Source organism: Bufo bufo, chromosome 6 (genome assembly GCF_905171765.1).
Source record: "Bufo bufo chromosome 6, aBufBuf1.1, whole genome shotgun sequence".
NCBI lineage: Eukaryota > Metazoa > Chordata > Amphibia > Anura > Bufonidae > Bufo > Bufo bufo.
In genome coordinates, this window is record NC_053394.1 from 296,434,829 (window position 1) to 296,457,114 (window position 22,286).

Below are 22,286 nucleotides of genomic sequence, written 5' to 3' on the forward strand. Positions count from 1 at the left end.
ATTTTATTTGTGTCTAGAGACAGTCATCTCATATTGTACTCTTTGGTCAACTGTCATGAGCTAATGAAACATCAGTTAATAATACATATATAGCCATTAAATGTATCTTTGCGATGAGTGATCTATGGGAGAGGTTGAATAATTAGAGGCATGGCTCTGGTTATGCGACATAATGAAGAGATAATAATGATATGATGCACAGAAGGATTGACTTTTGCACTATATGTCCTTGTCATTAGTGCAGTTTAATACTACAGTTATAGATAACGCATATGCATAATAACTAATTTGCATTACTGCTACGATTACGAGAATTTTATTGTCATGGCAAATTGGTAACATACTGTGTCCTTAAAGCCCTAGAAAACCTAATTGTTTTGGAGACCATTTGTAAATCCATGCACCATATCATTATTACATCTTCATTATGTCACTTTTTAGCTATTAGATAATTGTGTGTACAAGGTTGTAAATCACTGAAGAAAATGCACCAAAAGGATATGCCACTGACTATACTAGCTGGTCATACAAGCAGATATTAAAAGCTGAGACCTTTGCCAATATATTCCTGTCAGGAAAATTTTGGAGCCCATCATGCACCACGTCACGGTCACTCAGCATGGCACGGGGTCCTACCACTACGCTAACTGTGGTGTGAACACGGTCTGAAGGTGATGTAATCCAGCTCACAGCCAAGCTTCCACACAACCTCCTAGCAGGACAGCTAGTGCAATGTGAACAAAGCAAGACTGTAAGCCACACCCATCTCTGACCATGTGATGGAGGTTACCAGGTGCAAAGTTGGCAGTGGCCAACATGGGGGAACTGCTCAAACCCCAAACACTGTAGCGTGTTTCTCATTGGGCGAGCAGTCCCACCACATGTGAACCACAGAAATATCGTGGCAGATATGGGGGAGCTGCTCAAACCCCAAATACTGTAGCGTGTTTCTCATTGGGGGAGCAGTCCCACCGCATGTGGACCGCAGCAAACGACCATCCCGAGCAATTAATGGATACAAAGGAGGACGCCAGCGAGGTCCACATGCACCACAAAAGCATCCTACACAGACCAGAGCATTGTGCGGATGAAAATACAATTATATAAATCACTGAAGAAAATGCACCAAAAGGATATGCCACTGACTATACTAGCTGGTCATACAAGCAGATATTAAAAGATGAGACTTTTGCCAATATATTCCTCTCAGGAAAATATCGAAGCCCATCATGCACCACGTCACGGTCACTCAGCATGGCACGGGGTCCTGCTTGTATGACCAGCTAGTATAGTCAGTGGCATATCCTTTTGGTGCATTTTCTTCAGTGATTTATATAATTGTATTTTCATCCGCATAATGCTCTGGTCTGTGTAGGATGCTTTTGTGGTGCATGTGGACCGCGCTGGCGTCCTCCTTTGTACGCATTAATTGCTCGGGATGGTCGTTTGCTGCGGTCCACATGCGGTGGGACTGCTCCCCCAATGAGAAACACGCTACAGTGTTTGGGGTTTGAGCAGCTCCCCCATATCTGCCACGATATTTCTGTGGTTCACATGCGGTGGGACTGCTCGCCCAATGAGAAACACGCTACAGTGTTTGGGGTTTGAGCAGTTCCCCCATATTGGCCACTGCAATTCTGTGATTTTGTGTACAAGGTTGGGTTCTATATTATATACATTTTGCCTTAGATCAACCTAAGGAGATCTAATCCATTATTTGTAACCCAGCACATAAGAAGTAGGCCATAGGTATAATTGACCTTAGGGCTCTGAAGTCAGGTCCAAATGGTGTTGACTATTGCTGGATCTTTAGTGCCCATTATAGTGTCAGAGCCTGGGCCCATTCTCTGGTATTCTGATTAGTCAGTCTGACCTTGATTAAATGTAAAGAAAATGACTATGTTTACACTAACAGAAGAAAAACTAAATTGATTCTGCTGATTCTTAGTCTTATGTATTTGTTTTAGAGGTAAAGGTTACTTAACCCCTTAAGGACACATGACGTATCGGTACGGCATGTTTCCCGAGTCCTTAAGGACACATGACGTACCGGTACGTCATGTGTTGTTCCGATCACTGCCGCCCGGCCGGCTGTGATCGGAACAAGGTGCCTGCTCAAATCATTGAGCAGGCACCTCGGCTAAATGCGCGGGGGGGTCCCGTGACCCCCCCCATGTCCGCGATCGCAACAAACCGCAGGTCAATTCAGACCTGCGGTTTGTTGCGACTTCTGCACATTGCTGGCACCCTGGTATAAACGGCTGACATCGGTGATGCGATGTCAGCCGTTTAACCCTTTCCATACAGCGGTCCGTACGGACCGCTGTATGGAAAAAGTTAACAGTAAGAGGGAGCTCCCTCCCTCTCCGATCGGGGGGCTGCTGTGCCTTTGCAGCCCCCCGATGGGAGAGGGAGAGAGCCCCCAGACAGCCCCCCGCCAGCCCCGTCCTTACCCTTCCCCGTCTGCGAAGTTGTGGCAGACGGGGAAGGTTCCCATGGCAACAGGACGCCGTCTCAGGCGTCCTGCTGTCCATGGTGCTGAACAGATCTGTGCTGAAAGCATAGATCTGTTCAGTGTAAGTAAAATACAGTGCAGTACCCTATATATTGTACTGTACTGTATTATACAGACATCAGACCCACTGGATCTTCAAGAACCAAGTGGGTCTGGGTAAAAAAAAAAGTGAAAAAAAAGTGAAAAAAAGTAAAAATCAAAAAACACATTTATCACTGATTAAAAATTAAAAAAATAAAATTCCCTACACATGTTTGGTATCGCCGCATCCATAACGACCTGATCTATAAAACGGTCATGTTACTTTACCCGAACGGTGAACGCCATAAAAATAAAAAACTATGATGAAATTGAAATTTTGCCCACCTTAATTCCCAAAAAAAGGTAATAAAAGTGATCAAAAAAGTCGCATGTACGCCAAAATTGTAACAATCAAACCGTCATCTCATCCCGCAAAAAATGAGACCCTACTTAAGATAATCACCCAAAAACTGAAAAAACTATGGCTCTTAGACTATGGAAACACTAAAACATCATTTTTTTTGTTTCAAAAATGAAATCATTGTGTAAAACTTACATAAATAAAAAAAAAGTATACATATTAGGTATCTCCGCGTCCGTATCGACCGACTCTATAAAAATTTCACATGACCTAACCCCTCAGATGACCACCGTAAAAAAATAAAAATAAAAACGGTGTAAAAAAAGCCATTTTTTGTCATCTTACGTCACAAAAAGTATAATAGCAAGCGATCAAAAAGTCATATGCACCCCAAAATAGTGCAAATCAAACCGTCATCTCATCCCGCAAAAAATGAGACCCTACTTAAGATAATCGCCCAAAAACTGAAAAAACTATAGCTCTTAGACCAGGCATGTCCAAACTGCGGCCCTCCAGCTGCTGCTAAACTACAACTCCCAGCATGCCTGGATAGCTTACAGCTATTAGTGCATGCTGGGAGTTGTAGTTTAGCAACAGCTGGAGGGCCGCAGTTTGGACATGCCTGTCTTAGACTATGGAGACACTAAAACTTTTTTTTGTTTTAAAAATGAAATCATTGGGTAAAACTTACATAAATTAAAAAAATTGAATACATATTAGGTATCGCCGCGTCCGTGACAACCTGCTCTATAAAAATACCACATGATCTAACCTGTCAGATGAATGTTGTAAATAACAAAAAAAAAAAACGGTGCCAAAAAAGCTATTTCATGTTACCTTGCCGCACAAAAAGTGTAATATAGAGCAACCAAAAATCATATGTACCCTAAACTAGTACCAACAAAACTGCCACCCTATCCCGTAGTTTCTAAAATGGGGTCACTTTTTTGGAGTTTCTACTCTAGGGGTGCATCAGGGGGGCTTCAAATGGGACATGGTGTCAAAAAACCAGTCCAGCAAAATCTGCCTTCCAAAAACCGTATGGCATTCCTTTCCTTCTGCGCCCTGCCGTGTGCCCGTACAGCAGTTTACAACCACATATGGGGTGTTTCTGTAAACTACAGAATCAGGGCCATAAATAATGAGTTTTGTTTGGCTGTTAACCCTTGCTTTGTAACTGGAAAAAAATATTAAAATAGAAAATCTGCCAAAAAAGTGAAATTTTGAAATTGTATCTCTATTTTCCATTAAATCTTGTGCAACACCTAAAGGGTTAACAACGTTTGTAAAATCAGTTTTGAATACCTTGAGGGGTGTAGTTTCTTAGATGGGGTCACTTTTATGGAGTTTCTACTCTAGGGGTGCATCAGGGGGCTTCAAATGGGACATGGTGTCAAAAAAACAGTCCAGCAAAATCTGCCTTCCAAAAACCAAACGGCGCACCTTTCACTCTGCGCCCCGCTGTGTGGCCGTACAGTAGTTTACGGCCACATATTGGGTGTTTATGTAAACGGCAGAGTCAGGTCAATAAAGATACAGTCTTGTTTGGCTGTTAACCCTTGCTTTGTTAGTGGAAAAAATGGGTTAAAATGAAAAATTAGGCAAAAAAATGAAATTCTCAAATTTTATCCCCATTTGCCAATAACTCTTGTGCAACACCTAAAGGGTTAACGAAGTTTGTCAAATCAGTTTTGAATACCTTGAGGGGTGTAGTTTCTTAGATGGGGTCATTTTTGGGTGGTTTCTATTATGTAAGCCTCGCAAAGTGACTTCAGAGCTGTAGTGGTCCCTAAAAATTGGGTTTTTGTAAATTTCTGAAAAATTTCAAGATTTGCTTCTAAACTTCTAAGCCTTGTAACATCCCCAAAAAATAAAATATCATTCCCAAAATAATTCAAACATGAAGTAGACATATGGGGAATGGTAAGTCATCACAATTTTTGGGGGTATTACTATGTATTACAGAAGTAGAGAAACTGAAACTTTGATATTTGGTAATTTTTCCAAATTTTTGGTAAATTAGGTATTTTTTTATGCAAAAAAAAAATTTTTTTTTTACTTCATTTTACCAGTGTCATGAAGTACAATATGTGACGAAAAAACATTCTCAGAATGGCCTGGATAAGTCAAAGCGTTTTAAAGTTATCACCACTTAAAGTGACACTGGTCAGATTTGCAAAAAATGGCCTGGTCCTTAAGGTGAAATAAGGCTGTGTCCTTAAGGGGTTAAATAAAAATAAAAAACTTCATGGATTCTTAACCACACTGGTCAGGCTGTTTTAGGATCTAAAGCAGTCCAAACTGCTGGAACTCCACTGTCATCTTGGGTCCACCAAGGGACATTATTCCGAGGTCCTAAACTTTATATTAAATGCATGTACCACTTTTTTAAGTGCACTTTTATGGTTGTTAAATAGATGTAGGGCAAGAATTGATCAAAATGGTGACCTCTATTTTACACTTCAGTATACAAGGAAGATGAGAAGATGGAGAAGAAGGATCACATGATCCTGTCCCAGCAGGCTTGTAATAGGTACGATATAAGATCCCAGCCAGGATCTGCCATATTTTTCTGGGCTCGTAAATTGGAAGAATTGCATAATTGTTAGAAGAAAGAGATCTTAAAACACAGAATTCAGCTAGTTTAGGGTCAGAGTGGTAATTTCACAATGAAGAGAAGAAAATGGCTGGTAAAATGTTATAATTTATTGACACAGAGAGATAGGTTTTAGACAGAGGACAGGAGTTAGTGTGTAACTTAGGCTGTCTCAGGCAGGCTGGCAGCCATTTTATTGAGGGCTGCAAAATTTAAACAGACAGTATTCAACTTATTATTAACATAAATCATCCCAACATCCCGATCTTTACCATATAATTCACAGATTCAGGGAGGCTGTAAGCTATTTTACTGGGAGCTATGACATACGGTAGTTATATGTATCACAATTACTGTAGAGCAGACTTTGTACAATTGACCATTTTTTGTTAAAAAAAAATCATAGCTATTTTAAAAAATAATCACTTCCTCAAAGCATACCTGCAGCCTGAGATATTGTTTTGTGTCTCATAGTAGACTCTTTCTAAAAAAAAACTATTGCAAAGTTCAGAACAAGCCATTGCTTCTTTTCATACCACTGTGTTTGTAACGGCAGGCATATGCCCACAAAAAAGATATTTCTGTAACTTTTTAAATATTCAACAGTTCATTGTGTTATTAAACAGGCTTTATTGTAGCCACCTGCTACCATGCTTTTACCCACAGGTGTTTATGTCACTGTCACTTGAAGATTACGAATGCTCTTTTGGATTTAAAGAGCTTCAAAGGGTTTGGATATAGTCATTGGAAACCCTACAGTGTCATAAACGATTTTTATGAGGCAATTTTGATTCAGGTCAAATTTATTCAGACCAAATAGAATCTGACAGCCAAATCGCTAGTATTGGAACTGAGATAAATTTCAGGCAATTCGCTCATCTCTAGTTTTAAAGTCTATATAAAATACACAGTATATATATATATATATATATTTTTTTTTTTTTAGACACAATGTAATGGCAACCACCATATAAATACTACAAACACAAAAAGGGGGGAGGGGTCAGCACATCCCAATGCGCAGGTGCACGTCGCTAGTGTGGCGGCAAATATACATCTGACAAACACATAGTGCAACAGCACTCTACAAACCAAAAGTAGAGTACAAAAGTATATTACATTGTAAATGCTATGCTAATAACTTAGAGATGCTTAGCAAATACATTTTTTACAAAATCATTTGAGCCCGTCTGCCGCACGCCAAGGCGATCTCTATAAGACGGGTCCTAACACTAAAACTCACCTGTTGGTTGCCATAACAGCGACCATGAAATCCAGGAAGTGCAGGTCCCACATGCATGCTGGGCCCCTTTTGATCCATATCTGTGTAGAGCCAAAATGGCCTTCATTGAATCCAGGGACTGATTTTAATTAGCATGAGAATATAGTCTGCTCAGCATGAATGCTGGTATTTGTAGTCCCTGGATTCAATGAAGGCCATTTTGGCTCTACACAGATATGGATCAAAAGGGGCCCAGCATGCATGTGGGACCTGCACTTCCTGGATTTCATGGTCGCTGTTATGGCAACCAACAGGTGAGTTTTAGTGTTAGGACCCGTCTTATAGAGATCGCCTTGGCGTGCGGCAGACGGGCTCAAATGATTTTGTAAAAAATGTATTTGCTAAGCATCTCTAAGTTATTAGCATAGCATTTACAATGTAATATACTTTTGTACTCTACTTTTGGTTTGTAGAGTTCTGTTGCACTATGTGTTTGTCAGATGTATATTTGCAGCCACGCTGCGACATGCACCTACGCATTGGGATGTGCTGACCCCTCCCCCCCTTTTTGTGTTTGTAGTATTATATATAGGAGTAGTGGCTGACTCCTATGGTCGTGCACTCCCTTAGCCTCTTCTGCCTCACAGGCTGATTTTAATTAGCATGAGTATACACTGCGTGCAGAATTATTAGGCAAATGAGTATTTTGACCACATCATCCTCTTTATGCATGTTGTCTTACTCCAAGCTGTATAGGCTCGAAAGCCTACTACCAATTAAGCATATTAGGTGATGTGCATCTCTGTAATGAGAAGGGGTGTGGTCTAATGACATCAACACCCTATATTAGGTGTGCATAATTATTAGGCAACTTTCTTTCCTTTGGCAAAATGGGTCAAAAGAAGGAATTGACAGGCTCAGAAAAGTCAAAAATAGTGAGATATCTTGCAGAGGGATGCAGCACTCTTAAAATTGCAAAGCTTCTGAAGCGTGATCATCGAACAATCAAGCGTTTCATTCAAAATAGTCAACAGGGTCGCAAGAAGCGTGTGGAAAAACCAAGGCGCAAAATAACTGCCCATGAACTGAGAAAAGTCAAGCGTGCAGCTGCCAAGATGCCACTTGCCACCAGTTTGGCCATATTTCAGAGCTGCAACATCACTGGAGTGCCCAAAAGCACAAGGTGTGCAATACTCAGAGACATGGCCAAGGTAAGAAAGGCTGAAAGACGACCACCACTGAACAAGACACACAAGCTGAAACGTCAAGACTGGGCCAAGAAATATCTCAAGACTGATTTTTCTAAGGTTTTATGGACTGATGAAATGTGAGTGAGTCTTGATGGGCCAGATGGATGGGCCCGTGGCTGGATTGGTAAAGGGCAGAGAGCTCCAGTCCGACTCAGACGCCAGCAAGGTGGAGGTGGAGTACTGGTTTGGGCTGGTATCATCAAAGATGAGCTTGTGGGGCCTTTTCGGGTTGAGGATGGAGTCAAGCTCAACTCCCAGTCCTACTGCCAGTTTCTGGAAGACACCTTCTTCAAGCAGTGGTACAGGAAGAAGTCTGCATCCTTCAAGAAAAACATGATTTTCATGCAGGACAATGCTCCATCACACGCGTCCAAGTACTCCACAGCGTGGCTGGCAAGAAAGGGTATAAAAGAAGAAAATCTAATGACATGGCCTCCTTGTTCACCTGATCTGAACCCCATTGAGAACCTGTGGTCCATCATCAAATGTGAGATTTACAAGGAGGGAAAACAGTACACCTCTCTGAACAGTGTCTTGGAGGCTGTGGTTGCTGCTGCACGCAATGTTGATGGTGAACAGATCAAAACACTGACAGAATCCATGGATGGCAGGCTTTTGAGTGTCCTTGCAAAGAAAGGTGGCTATATTGGTCACTGATTTGTTTTTGTTTTGTTTTTGAATGTCAGAAATGTATATTTGTGAATGTTGAGATGTTATATTGGTTTCACTGGTAAAAATAAATAATTGAAATGGGAATATATTTGTTTTTTGTTAAGTTGCCTAATAATTATGCACAGTAATAGTCACCTGCACACACAGATATCCCCCTAAAATAGCTAAAACTAAAAACAAACTAAAAACTACTTCCAAAAATATTCAGCTTTGATATTAATGAGTTTTTTGGGTTCATTGAGAACATGGTTGTTGTTCAATAATAAAATTAATCCTCAAAAATACAACTTGCCTAATAATTCTGCACTCCCTGTATAGTCTGCTCAGCATGCATGCTGGTATTTGTAGTCCCTGGATTCAATGAAGGCTATTTTGGCTCTACACAGATATGGATCAAAAGGGGCCCAGCATGCATGTGGGACCTGCACTTCCTGGATTTCATGGTCGCTGTTATGGCACCCAACAGGTGAGTTTTAGTGTTAGGACCCGTCTTATAGAGATCGCCTTGGCGTGCGGCAGACGGGCTCAAATGATTTTGTACAAAATGTATTTGCTAAGCATCTCTAAGTTATTAGCATAGCATTTACAATCTAATATACTTTTGTACTCTACTTTTGTTTGTAGAGTGCTGTTGCACTATGTGTTTGTCAACCACCATATAAATAAACATATATTTGTCTGTCATTAATTCAATAAAATCTTTTTCTTTAAGTTACACCATTTTGTTGGTTTTAATTTATAATTAGGAAAATGCTGCATTTTACATTTGAAATATTACAATATAACATATTACAATACAGTGGTCCTCAAACGGTTGATGCTTAGTGGTGCTAGCCCTTCTTTAGTATTTGTGAGAGTCCAAATTGTCTCATCTATGGTTGTTATGAATAGGAGAATCCAAATTTAAATAGGTTACTTGCATATTGTTTCCGGTTATAAGGGCCTATTTTCCGCTCAGCGGTGCAGTTATATGTTCTAAAGCCCTTTTTGCCGTGTATTAGTGGCAAAAGTAAAAAATATTTGCCATTTAGCGGTTGAGTTATATGTTCTAAAGCCCTTTTTGTCATGTATTAGTGGCAAAAGTAAAATATATTTGCCGTTCAGCGGTGCAGTTATATGTTATACAGCCATCTTTGGCATGTATAGGTTGAAAAAAATAAGGGCCTTTTTGCCGTTCAGAGGTGCATTTATATGTTCTAAAGCCCTTTTTGTCATGTATTAGTGGCAAAAGCAAAATATGTTTGCCGTTCAGCGGTGCAGCTATATGTTCTAAAGCCCTTTTTGCTGTGTATTAGTGGCAAAAGTAAAATATATTTGCAGTTCAGCAGTGCAGTTATATGTTCTAAAGCCCTTTTTGCCATGTATTAGTGGCAAAACTAAAATATATTTGCCGTTCAACAGTGCAGTTATATGTTCTAAAGCCTTCTGTGGCTTGTATAAGTGAAAAAAAAAAGGGCCTATTTGGCATTCAGCGATGCAGTTATATGTTCTAAAGCCTTTTTTGCCATGTATTAGTGTCAAAAGTTAAATATGTTTGCCGTTCAGCGGTGCAGTTATATGTTCTAAAGCCCTTTTTGTTGTGTATTAGTGGCAAAAGTCAAATATATTTGCCGTTTAGCGGTGCAATTATATGTTCTAAAGCCCTTTTTAACGTGTATTAGTGGCAAAAGTAAAATATATTTGCTGTTCAGCGGTGCAGTTATATGTTCTAAAGCCCTTTTTGTCGTGTATTAGTGGCAAAAGTAAAATATATTTGCCATTCAGCGATGCAGTTATATGTTATAAAGCCTTCTGTGACTTGTATAAATGGAAAAAAATAAGTGCCTATTTGCGTTCAGTGATGCAGTTATGTTCTAAAGCCCTTTTTTGTGTGTATTAGTGGGCAAAAAAGGGCTTATTAGCCGTTGTGTGGTGAAGTGAGAAAATTACAGACTTTTTTGGGGTGTTTTAATTACCTTCTTATTTATTTGATCAAATAGTATGTCAGACAGAGAAGTGCCAGGCCCTGCACAGCGGAGTGACAGAGGCCTAAATGTTTCTGGTGCAGGCAGAGGTCGCAGCAGACTAAGGGGTTGTGGCAACAGGGGTCACTTCGAGAGACCTGAGCTTCCAGTGTCAGCTAGCAGTCGTGTCTTGACCAGCAACCCAGCGGTTCTTGAATGGTTGACTTGATCATCTTTGTTTTGGATCCACTCCTGTTTTTTTTGGCATTAGAAATACTGATGGAATACTGACCAAATGCTGACCGAGTGAAGGCGGATGCTCAACAGGCAGGATCCATTTTTTTGGGGGTAATTGTTCTGACGGATCAGAGGAAGGGCAAAATGATCAGTGACATCAACACAAACTTCCTGCTGACTCCCTCTCCACTCTGTCGGGGGGCTCTACTTGTATAAGCGTTTAATAGTCCAGGTTCTGTAGACATCTATATGGAATCAGCTGACAACGGTGTAAAAGAAGTGCGCTTCTTCTTGACACTAACATCGACCTGTAAGGCTGAGTTCATACTTGAGTTATTTGGTCAGTTTTGACCCCGTGACTGCCCAAATAAGTGAAGTGTGCAGTGATTCTACAGGGAGTGCAGAATTATTAGGCAAGTTGTATTTTTGAGGATTAATTTTATTATTGAACAACAACCATGTTCTCAATGAACCCAAAAAACTCATTAATATCAAAGCTGAATATTTTTGGAAGTAGTTTTTAGTTTGTTTTTAGTTTTAGCTATTTTGGGGGGATATCTGTGTGTGCAGGTGACTATTACTGTGCATAATTATTAGGCAACTTAACAAAAAACAAATATATTCCCATTTCAATTATTTATTTTTACCAGTGAAACCAATATAACATCTCAACATTCACAAATATACATTTCTGACATTCAAAAACAAAACAAAAACAAATCAGTGACCAATATAGCCACCTTTCTTTGCAAGGACACTCAAAAGCCTGCCATCCATGGATTCTGTCAGTGTTTTGATCTGTTCACCATCAACATTGCGTGCAGCAGCAACCACAGCCTCCAAGACACTGTTCAGAGAGGTGTACTGTTTTCCCTCCTTGTAAATCTCACATTTGATGATGGACCACAGGTTCTCAATGGGGTTCAGATCAGGTGAACAAGGAGGCCATGTCATTAGATTTTCTTCTTTTATACCCTTTCTTGCCAGCCACGCTGTGGAGTACTTGGACGCGTGTGATGGAGCATTGTCCTGCATGAAAATCATGTTTTTCTTGAAGGATGCAGACTTCTTCCTGTACTACTGCTTGAAGAAGGTGTCTTCCAGAAACTGGCAGTAGGACTGGGAGTTGAGCTTGACTCCATCCTCAACCCGAAAAGGCCCCACAAGCTCATCTTTGATGATACCAGCCCAAACCAGTACTCCACCTCCACCTTGCTGGCGTCTGAGTCGGACTGGAGCTCTCTGCCCTTTACCAATCCAGCCACGGGCCCATCCATCTGGCCCATCAAGACTCACTCTCATTTCATCAGTCCATAAAACCTTAGAAAAATCAGTCTTGAGATATTTCTTGGCCCAGTCTTGACGTTTCAGCTTGTGTGTCTTGTTCAGTGGTGGTCGTCTTTCAGCCTTTCTTACCTTGGCCATGTCTCTGAGTATTGCACACCTTGTGCTTTTGGGCACTCCAGTGATGTTGCAGCTCTGAAATATGGCCAAACTGGTGGCAAGTGGCATCTTGGCAGCTGCACGCTTGACTTTTCTCAGTTCATGGGCAGTTATTTTGTGCCTTGGTTTTTCCACACGCTTCTTGCGACCCTGTTGACTATTTTGAATGAAACGCTTGATTGTTCGATGATCACGCTTCAGAAGCTTTGCAATTTTAAGAGTGCTGCATCCCTCTGCAAGATATCTCACTATTTTTGACTTTTCTGAGCCTGTCAAGTCCTTCTTTTGACCAATTTTGCCAAATGAAAGGAAGTTGCCTAATAATTATGCACACCTAATATAGGGTGTTGATGTCATTAGACCACACCCCTTGTCATTACAGAGATGCACATCACCTAATATGCTTAATTGGTAGTAGGCTTTCGAGCCTATACAGCTTGGAGTAAGACAACATGCATAAAGAGGATGATGTGGTCAAAATACTCATTTGCCTAATAATTCTGCACGCAGTGTAAGAGTGACTCCATATGCGTTTTACTGCAAGGCACAGTGTTCTCCGTCACTATAAAGGCACTCTGCAGCCAGGAAATAGCCGTTTTTTTATGCGATTCGCCGCAAATAAATTCGGATCGAAACCAAAAAAAAAAATTGTCCGAATCAAATTTTTTTATAATTTTCTCATCTCTACTTACAATCAATCAGGAGACATAGGTGAGACAATGCTTGATTTGTGCAATGGTCGGGCCATCTTAAAACACAGTAGGGGAGTCGATCTAAAGCTACATGAGCCAGTCACCAGCCCATATCACTAGTGCTTCTGAGTGCATAGGGTGTAGATATTTGACAATGGATCAGGTTCAGAAGAATGATGCTCAATGGAAGGGGGCAGTGAATGAAGAAGGGTTAGATTAGGGGAAGTGATAGGCTAACCTAAAAAGATGTGTTTTTAGGGAGTGCCTGAAACTGTGGATATTATAAATTAACCTAATTGCTTGGGGTAGGGCATTCCAGAGAATTGGTGCAGCTTGGGAGAAGTATTGGAAACAGAAGTTAGAGGTTCGGATTATGGTGAATGTCAGTCGTAAATCATTATCTAAATGGAGGGCACAGGTAGGAAGGTAGACAGAAATGAGGGAAGAGATGTAGGGGGATGCAGCACTATGAAGAGCTTTGTAGATGAGAATGAGAACTTTAAATTGAATCCTGTAATGCATGGGCAACCGGTGTAATAACTGGCTCAGGAGGACGTAGGCATCAAAGTAGCGGCTAGGCATATAGAGGAGCTTGGCTGCCTTGCTCAGGATAGATTGGAGAGGAGAGAGTCTGGTGAGGGGGAGACCAATTAGTAATGGGTTTCATTAATTGAGACAGGAATAGATCAAGACAACAATGAGAGTTTTTGTTGCTTCCACAGTAAGAAGCGGCAAATTTAGATTCTAGAGAGGTGCAGGCGGCATGAGCAGGCAAAAGATTGAATATAGGGGGTGAAAGATCAGTTTCAGACATAACACGAAAACAGCAGGTATGCTGCCTAGTCGTGATGGTATTTCCACACACTGAGATATAAATATCAGGTTTAGGTAGGTTAGTAGATGAAGGAAAGCTTCAGTTTCAGATAGAGAATCATGTAAAATCATTGTTTTACTTGGCTTGGCCAGCCATATCTTAATCCTGTATCCCTCAATTGGGAATTGCAAACAGGTTTGTAAGAATGTTTTTCCCAGTCTTAGATTTTGCCGAAAGAGACTTTGAACAGATAGAGAGGAGGAATACTACAACCCTTGTCATGGCCTATATTCATTCATTGCTCTCAAGGATGGACTGTGAGTTGTTAAGAACTGTGTTTGATACCAGTGGATGTACTAAAACTCCCTTTCTGCATTTTAGTATAGAGAGACTTGTTTATTTTTCACAACTGGCTGCACAGCACCACAGCACCAACATCTCCTGTCTTGCATCCGCACAACCCTCATAAAACCTAGAGCACCCCAACTACCATCAGGCAGGAGATAAAGTATTAGGGTGTGCCCCAAGGGATGAAAGAGTGTGCCCTCCTGTCACTACTCCGCCCTAGGGAGTTTTGGTGTGAGGATTCCCACTGTAAATAACAGAGGCACTGCCAGTTTGAAATTATTATGGATCCTTTATTTTTAATGGAAGTAGAATAATCTGTTAATTCAGGGGGGAGAGAGGGAGGGAAAGAGCGAAGTAAGACATGTTGAAATGTTAAGATGATATGGCCATTGCTATGGCAAATATATTTATATGTGATTGGAAGTGTTATATTAATAATATATAGTTGAAAGGAAGAAAATTATTTAAAAAAATAAACATGCCAGTCATTTAAATGAATGTGAGTCTATGTAATGCATGAATGCACCAGGTCGACTGTCTGGTGCACCAGGTCTCATTGTGATGGAAAGGTCCATTAGTCCCTATTTTTTCTTTGGTATTAATTGGGGATGTGCTTATTCGGTTCTAATGAATTGATTCATCTCATTAGCAAGAGGTCTTAAACAGTGAAGGGCTGTCCCCACAGGTGAAGAAGCTCTCACCTGCCTTTTGATTGACAGGGCCGAACATCTGGCATGACCCTGACAATCTGAGCCCTGCACCGCTGCTACTGGTAGCGATGTAGATGCCAAAGCCTATATTTGGCTTTGGTAGCATCAACTGTACATGCGCTGATACACTTCTGGATAGCAGTGCAAGTGCAGTGCCCCTTCATTGCTATTCGGAGAAAACGGACAAGGCCCAGATTTTCTGGGCAGACTAGATTTCCACCCTGTCAATCAACAGGCAGGTGCACGCTTCTTCATCTGTGGGAACAGTCCCTCACAGGGAAACAACTCCTACAAATGACAAATAAATGAATTTGAATTGATTCTCTCATCCCTAGTTTTAATGTGTCCATTACTCCTGTATCTGCCCTCCCAAGTAAAACCTATTTATTTTTCCACAATGTCTGAATGTTGATCGTCTTGCTCAAAGCTGAAATCTGCAACATATCTGTCAGTGACTGTTTTCCCACAAGGATCTGGCACATGCTGACATGAACAGTCTAATTCAGGTGCCATTTTGCTACCTCTGTGTACTGAAAAATATAGTTCAAGGTCAAAATAAAGCCTATACACGACTATTTAATGCTGCTTTAGTGCAAACATCTTCCATTTATAGGGTTCATAAGAATCAACAGCAGCATAGGGTCAGTTTTCTTTTTTGCGTGGCCCTTGATCCTGACACGGTATCGCACTCAAAGATGGCATAGCAATCAAGGCAGATAAAGACGAGCACAAAGCAACAAAACATTACTTTAAATGGGTGTAATGGTTACAAAGTGACTTAGAGCTTGCTGGCTAAAATTACACATGGGCACCAAGCTTGACAGTTACAGTTTCTATACAAACTGCATAAAATGAGCACAGTATAAAATGAATAAAATATGAGTTATACTATGCAGAATCTTTTCCTATAAAACTACAGGGCACATTTATTAAGACCACCATTTTAGACGCCCGTCTTAATAAGCCCATGCGCTGGCAGTAGACCGCCGAAGTTATGTAGAGGCACTAGCCTCTACATAACTTCAGCGGATCCACCGCCACTTCTAAATGTAAGGCAGCTTCCTTGCTGTCTTATATTTAGACTATTTTCTGCGCTTAAAGCAGGCGTAGAAAATGGCAAACGAGACGGGCCTGCCGGTCCCCACCCACGCTGCACTCACTCTTTTAGACCTTTGTGCCATAATTTGCACCAGGTTTATGCCTAATATTGGCGTATTTATGTTTAATAATGGACCCCCTATATATATATCTGCTCTGCTCCTCTTGCTCTCTATAAAATGCTGCCTGCAGATTTGACAGACTGTTCAGTGTGGTAGGTTACTGTTAATGGGGTTGTATGAATACAGAAAAAAATGTCTACTTTCCCTCTTGAAAAAGCTTTTGTTAATAGGCTATGTCTGGTACGACCAATCAACAGTATTCATTTAGAAAATTTTGATGATAGATGATTTTTGAAATTCTGGGAGCCTAATAACAACTATTACTTTTAAAAGATTACAACAAAATTGCTTTATGACAATTTTTTTACTTTATGAACACTTTAAATGAATAATGTGTGTAAGGGATCGCTCTCTATCAGGGGGTCGCAATCACAGAATTTCTCCTCTGACAATGGTGTTCAAGTCCAAAAGGTGCTTTATTTTGGCACTTCAGCACCAAAACACACATAAACATCGAAAATAAACACCTGCCCGTCTGGGCTCTACCTAATACACGTGTTGTCTCTACCTCACCTATAGAGAGCCGTTCACACATGGGATTAGATCCGGCTTCCTCAGCCATATACGGTCCAGCAGACTGCAGGCTGCGACCACACCAGCACCCTTGGAGGGAGATGGCCCAGAAGGCCCCCCGACTATGACCGTGTGACCCTCTTTCCATAGGCATTACTGGGCCCACCAAACTTCAGGCTTTACAAAGCCTCCTGGCCCCTTAGTCGTCCTGGAAGAGACCAGCCTTTCTTCCTCAGGCTTCCTCAGCCTTTCTTCCTCAGAATTATACACAGAGGGTTGTTTTATCCCTCCTTGATTACAGCGGAAGGCCTCACCTGCGATCACTTTTGGCAAAAGACAATACATGTAGTGGAAGGGTGTGAACTGGCAGAGCCCACTACCCAACCTAACCCACAGTCCACATGAAATCCAGCCCACAACATCTAGACAAAACTGTCTCAGCAAACTACACTTTGCTGAAACCACTGCAGCTTTCTGTATTTCAGTTATCTCACCCAGCTGAGGTATCTGGTGGAATATACACACCTCCCAGCACTTATACTGTACACATCACCACATGTGCTAAACTAAAATGATGTCATGTTTAATGCAAGACCTTAGGAATCAGATGATGACACAAGTTCTCTAAATCCATATATCATGCTCCATCCCTTACACTTAATATGAACATGCTATAATGAGCATAATGATAATGTCATGGCAGTAAATGAGTACACCATTATTTTTGCATGAGAAAGATCTTTATTGAAGAAAACCCATAACAATGCTTAGAAGAAGAAGCAAAGAATTCCAGGACACGTATACTAATATCATGTCATCAGCCTTTGTCATGTAAGACATCTATAGCTTAATGGTAAAAGATGTCCTCCTGTCATTTGAGACATTAACATTTGGTGTGCTGGCTGTGTTTGGGAGCGTGGATGATCTTGAGGGAATGATGAGAAACTGCATAAAAAGAAAACAAGAAAGACTTTACCTCCTGTTGTAACATTTTATGTCACTCCAAAAATAGAGATGAAGTAGTCTAACCTGGCCATGATATCTGGAAACTCTCTGCTATATAAGAAGAAACAGTTATAATAAATGCAATCTTGCAGTAAAGAACAGCAAAGGCTCACTTATTATTAGGAGGAAAAAATGACCAACTTGTTATTACACCATACCATATCAGAATAGATTTGTATGGTCTCTTAATGAGTTGGTAATTTGTGCCACTAAAAAGGTAATTGGAACTTGACACTGGATCTACTGGAGTCTTTTCATCCACCAGTGTAGCTAGATGTGATCCTTAAAAGTTCTGTACACCGAGATTGTATGTTGATGGACCAGAGCGCCAAGGTAAGGAAGCCATACTTTATGTCTTATAAAGTACTGTGCTGTAAACACAACACAAATATTGGGTTGACTTTTTGAGGGGGAGCAGCATAAGAGAATATATTCCCCAGGGTCCTGTATCACTAAGAGGGTTCTCTGTAGTGAAATCTCTTTTAATTACCAGTAAAATAAATGCTACAACAACACCAGTTACCAATGAAACTCCTGAACTGACTCTTTAGGAAAACATGTAGGCTGACATATACAGTACCTTTCCAACAGAGGACAAAAGGATACTATTTTATAGTTTATTATATAGGGTGAGTAAGGGCCTATGGACTTTGAGCATATAAGCTGTTAGCATGCACAGACATTTTTCACATAAGATCTGAACGCAGTCTAACTTTTACTTTCTAACAAAAGGTTTCTCAATGTATCACCCTTAACTTCATCCCTCTTGCACACTGAAATTTATGGGCCCATAGTGTACATACACGTGATTCTGAGTTAATATGGAGTCACAAAAAAACATGTTTCATGATATTCCATATTTCTGATGTACTCTTTCCTGAAAGTATACCTGTTAGGGAGAATATGGCCGCATAACACACATACCATATGGTGGTACACATCATTCCATTGTACATGCTTTGTTCAGATGGATTTGACCTGTTCAGAGGGCCATAATTTAAGAGGTGACTACAAGGGGAGTATCCTTTTAGGTAAACATTTTTGAAGCCAGTATTCAGTCAAAATCAGCTCAACCTCTACTACTAAATGGTGCCCTAGAGTACATTATAAATTTACCTTCTTTTGTGCTTGAAAGCTGGTGTCCAGAAACACTGGAAAGGGCAAAACATACTTTAGTCAAAATATAATCAAGTAAATTCATGAGTTAAATAACTTAATATAATTTTAAAATAGTTACATTTTTAATATGATCTTTAAAGAGACACTTCTATCAAATTCTTCCTATGCCATATTAACAACCAATATATGAAAATCCGATGTCAATTTTTTGAAAATAAAAATGGTTTAATGGTTTTCTGAATATAATTTTTGAAGTCACTCCCTGTATTCCTATTCAGAGTCTTTAACTTCCATTATTTTTTTAAAAATCTTTCAGTCAGCCTTCCTGTAGTGACTCAATTAGAGCATCACGAATTACATCAATCAATGTATGTTTTCCTGTAGACATGTTTATCTAGGCCTATCAAGAGAACAATAGAGTCATACTGTTATCTCAATTCCATCCCTATTATTTTATTTCAAATTACTTTGCAGATAACTTCTTTCGCTCACAGTTGAGGTATACTGACAATGGATTATATACGTATCTATTTAGGAAATTTCATCATTTGTGCTCACTGCTACAGAAAGACAATGCTTTGTATTTCATTTTGGTATTTAATAATGGCATAGTTCTGTTGAAATGAAAAAAAAAACTGCCAAAATTCTAAAAAAATAAATATTTTTATAACTTATAAATATTAAGTTTTAAAAGATCCCTTTCTGATAAGTGTCTTTTCAAAGTTAGGATACATGCACACGACTGTTCCGTTTTTTTGCGGTCCGCAAATTGCGGATCCGCAAAAAACGGAAGCCCATTGTAGAAATGCTTATTCTTGTCCGCAAAACTGACAAGAATAGGACATGTTATTTTTTTTTTGCGGGGCCACGGAACGGAGCAACGGATGCAGACAGGACACAGAGTGCTGTCCGCATCTTTTGCAGCTACATTGAAGTGAATGGGTCCGCACCCCTGCGGATCGGATGCGGACCAGAACTACGGTCGTGTGCATGAGGCTAAAACTCTGACTCTGATAACTCATGTCACAGTGTTATCTTGTGCCATTGAAATACATTAAGTTAGTTAACCTTTTTGTGCCATTTTTTACTCAACATGTTAGCCACCAAGTTTAGCTATACATTGTGAGCCTTTAAAATTAGGTACCACAACAATTTTTTTTGTAGAATACAAATTTTACTACATACTGGATGTCATGACCCTCAAGCAAGCGCTTGTACGTGGCAATCTCCATTTCCAGGTGTGTTTTCTGATCCATTAGGATCTTGTATTCATGATTCTGACGTTCTAGGTCTGCACGGATCTGTGACAATTCAGACTCTACATTGTTGATCAAGCATTGCAACTGAGCAAGCTGGGAGCCAAAAGTTGCCTCTGTCTCTGCCAAGGTACCTTCCAAAGCTGATTTCTGTAGAATTAAATGAAAATAGAAATAAGGTAAGGGCTGTCTTTTGTTGGACTTTTGGACTATTCTGGTTATATAACTAAATGCATATTAATATTTTGGTAATGAAGCTACACATACAGTACCATGCTTAGTTGGCTTTGTAGTTCAATCTCAAGGGTCTGGACATTGCGTCTTAAATCAATCACTTCAGTTTGGACAGATTGCAATTGTTCAGAGCCAGATGCCATCTGAAGGTTCAGCTCCTCAATCTGGTAAATGAGATACATAGAATGTCTTGTGAACATACTGTATTATCTCAAGCAATAAATTACATATAACTTTAAGAGATAGAAATGTGTAAAACCTTTTTTTAAATATTCTGTTCTCCTACTTCTAACTACACTATAAAAAAAAACACATTGCAATATATAATATTACCAACCAGCAAATGTAAATTAATTCACAAAATAATTTTGCTGAATCTTCATGAAGATCTTTTGTTTTAACAGCACACCTTGTGGTTAGCATGGAATTACACATAAATATTTTTTTTATTATGAACCATTAAAATTCCTTAAAGAAAATCGTCTAATGCAAATACTTTACTAGTATTGCAAAGTGTTGCAATTAATGCATACTTAGTTCATACTGTTATGCTTGGCCGAGCCATGCTTTGCCGTGTTTTGTATATACGAGACACATCTTTAGTAATGAGATGAAATTGAGGAAAACAAACCCTTTGAAGGAACATGCTCTCAGCTTCCCTCATGTTCTTTTCCATCAAGTTTTCATATTGCTCACGAATGTCAGACAATACTCTGTTGAGATCCGTTGATGGTGCAGCATCCACCTCCACATTTACTCTGGCTCCCAGCTGAGCACGCAAAGAGTTTACTTCCTAAGGAAAAAAAAAAGCTGATATAGGTTGTCCAACAATTAGAGTCCAGGTGACTATTTCCAGCTGAATTGGACAGTCACTGGTAAGAATGCGGTATATTGGAAACTTGAATTAATCACCTCTTCATGGTTCCTCTTCATCTGTAGAAGCTCCTCTTGAAGGCTCTGGACTTGACTCTCCAAGTCACATACCTCCCTGTTTAGCTCTTCAAGGACACGCTGCAAGCCATTAACATCAGACTCTACATTGTTTTTAAGTCTTAACTCCATCTCATACCTAAGACAAAGGACAATAAAGGCACCAGATTTAGGATTTGGCAACCATAGGGTTGCCAATAGTAAAGCCCAAAAAATGATGATCTAGATATTCAGCATCAGCAATGCTGATTTCTGACTTAGTCTACTGTGTACATACTTATTCTTGAAGTCATCTGCAGCCAGCCTGGCATTGTCAATTTGCAACACAATTCTTGCATTTTCAATAGTAGCAGAAGATATCTAAATGAAATAGAAGAATATCATGTTAGACTATACAGTGGGTGTAATGCATAAACTTTAGAGTATGATCATGGATTAGTAATCTAATGTAGCCAGTTATGCTGTTGATAATTATATACTGTCCCAATATACTGTAACTAGTAGAATTACATTGAAATACAATAAGATTATATTATTTAGAGAATCATAATAAACCTTAATCAATACTTTGAATCATTGTTGCTTTTAAGTGTTGCAGACCTTATGATCCTCACCTGGCCTTGAAGCTCCTGAATGGTTCTAAAGTAGCTGCTAAAATCAGGAAAGGCGCAGGGTTGGTTCTTGTCATACCACTCTCTTATATTCCCCTCCAGCTGAGAATTTTCTTGTTCTAATGACCGAACTTTTTCGAGATATGAAGCCAGGCGATCATTTAGATGTTGCATGGTTTCTTTCTCGTTAACATTGAAGAAGCTATCAGTTTTCCAGACACTGTGGCCTCCAAAGTTGCCAAAGTGGTTGCTGTGACCATGCACACTTCCAAATCTATAACCATGACCTATAGAAGTATGTTTGGAAATAGAGATTCCTTTTCCTCCAGATCCTCCATGGACACTTGGGGTTCTGCAATGACCTCCATGATGGGAATAGCTTGAGTTTCCATGATGTAATTTATGGAATCCTCCATGAAGAGACCCATGAGAAGGTCCATGATGGGAAATTTTATGCGAATCTCCATGATGCACCTTATGGTGGAGAGTTGCGATAGGGCTGGTGATCTTATGGCTGGTGCCCTTGATGGATCCAGCTGTAGAATGACTTGACTTGATACAGTGGCTCATGTTG

The 22,286-nt window shown here is 40.0% G+C and overlaps 1 protein-coding gene across 1 annotated transcript; it reads right to left on the minus strand.

The window, feature by feature from the left end:
* Positions 1-17,440: 17,440 nt before the first annotated feature.
* On the minus strand, positions 17,441-22,282 carry LOC121005675 (keratin, type I cytoskeletal 19-like). The gene is made up of 8 exons (XM_040438450.1): positions 21,716-22,282; positions 21,379-21,461; positions 21,084-21,240; positions 20,803-20,964; positions 20,210-20,335; positions 19,867-20,087; positions 18,679-18,713; positions 17,441-17,502 (listed from the first exon to the last, which is right to left on the minus strand). The coding sequence occupies exons 1-8, from the start codon at positions 22,280-22,282 to the stop codon at positions 17,441-17,443; spliced, it is 1,413 nt and encodes a 470-aa protein (XP_040294384.1).
* Between the last annotated feature and the right edge of the window lie 4 nt (positions 22,283-22,286).

Bases quoted from the DNA above. Each gene is read 5' to 3' on its own strand.
- LOC121005675 (XM_040438450.1), bottom strand. From the start codon at position 22,282: ATGAGCCACTGTATCAAGTCAAGTCATTCTACAGCTGGATCCATCAAG. The intron at 21,241-21,378 runs GTATGTACACAG...CCTTTGTCTTAG, and splicing joins GCAGATGACTTCAAGAATAA to GTATGAGATGGAGTTAAGAC. The intron at 20,088-20,209 runs GTACTGTATGTG...TTAATTCTACAG, and splicing joins TACAAAGCCAACTAAGCATG to AAATCAGCTTTGGAAGGTAC.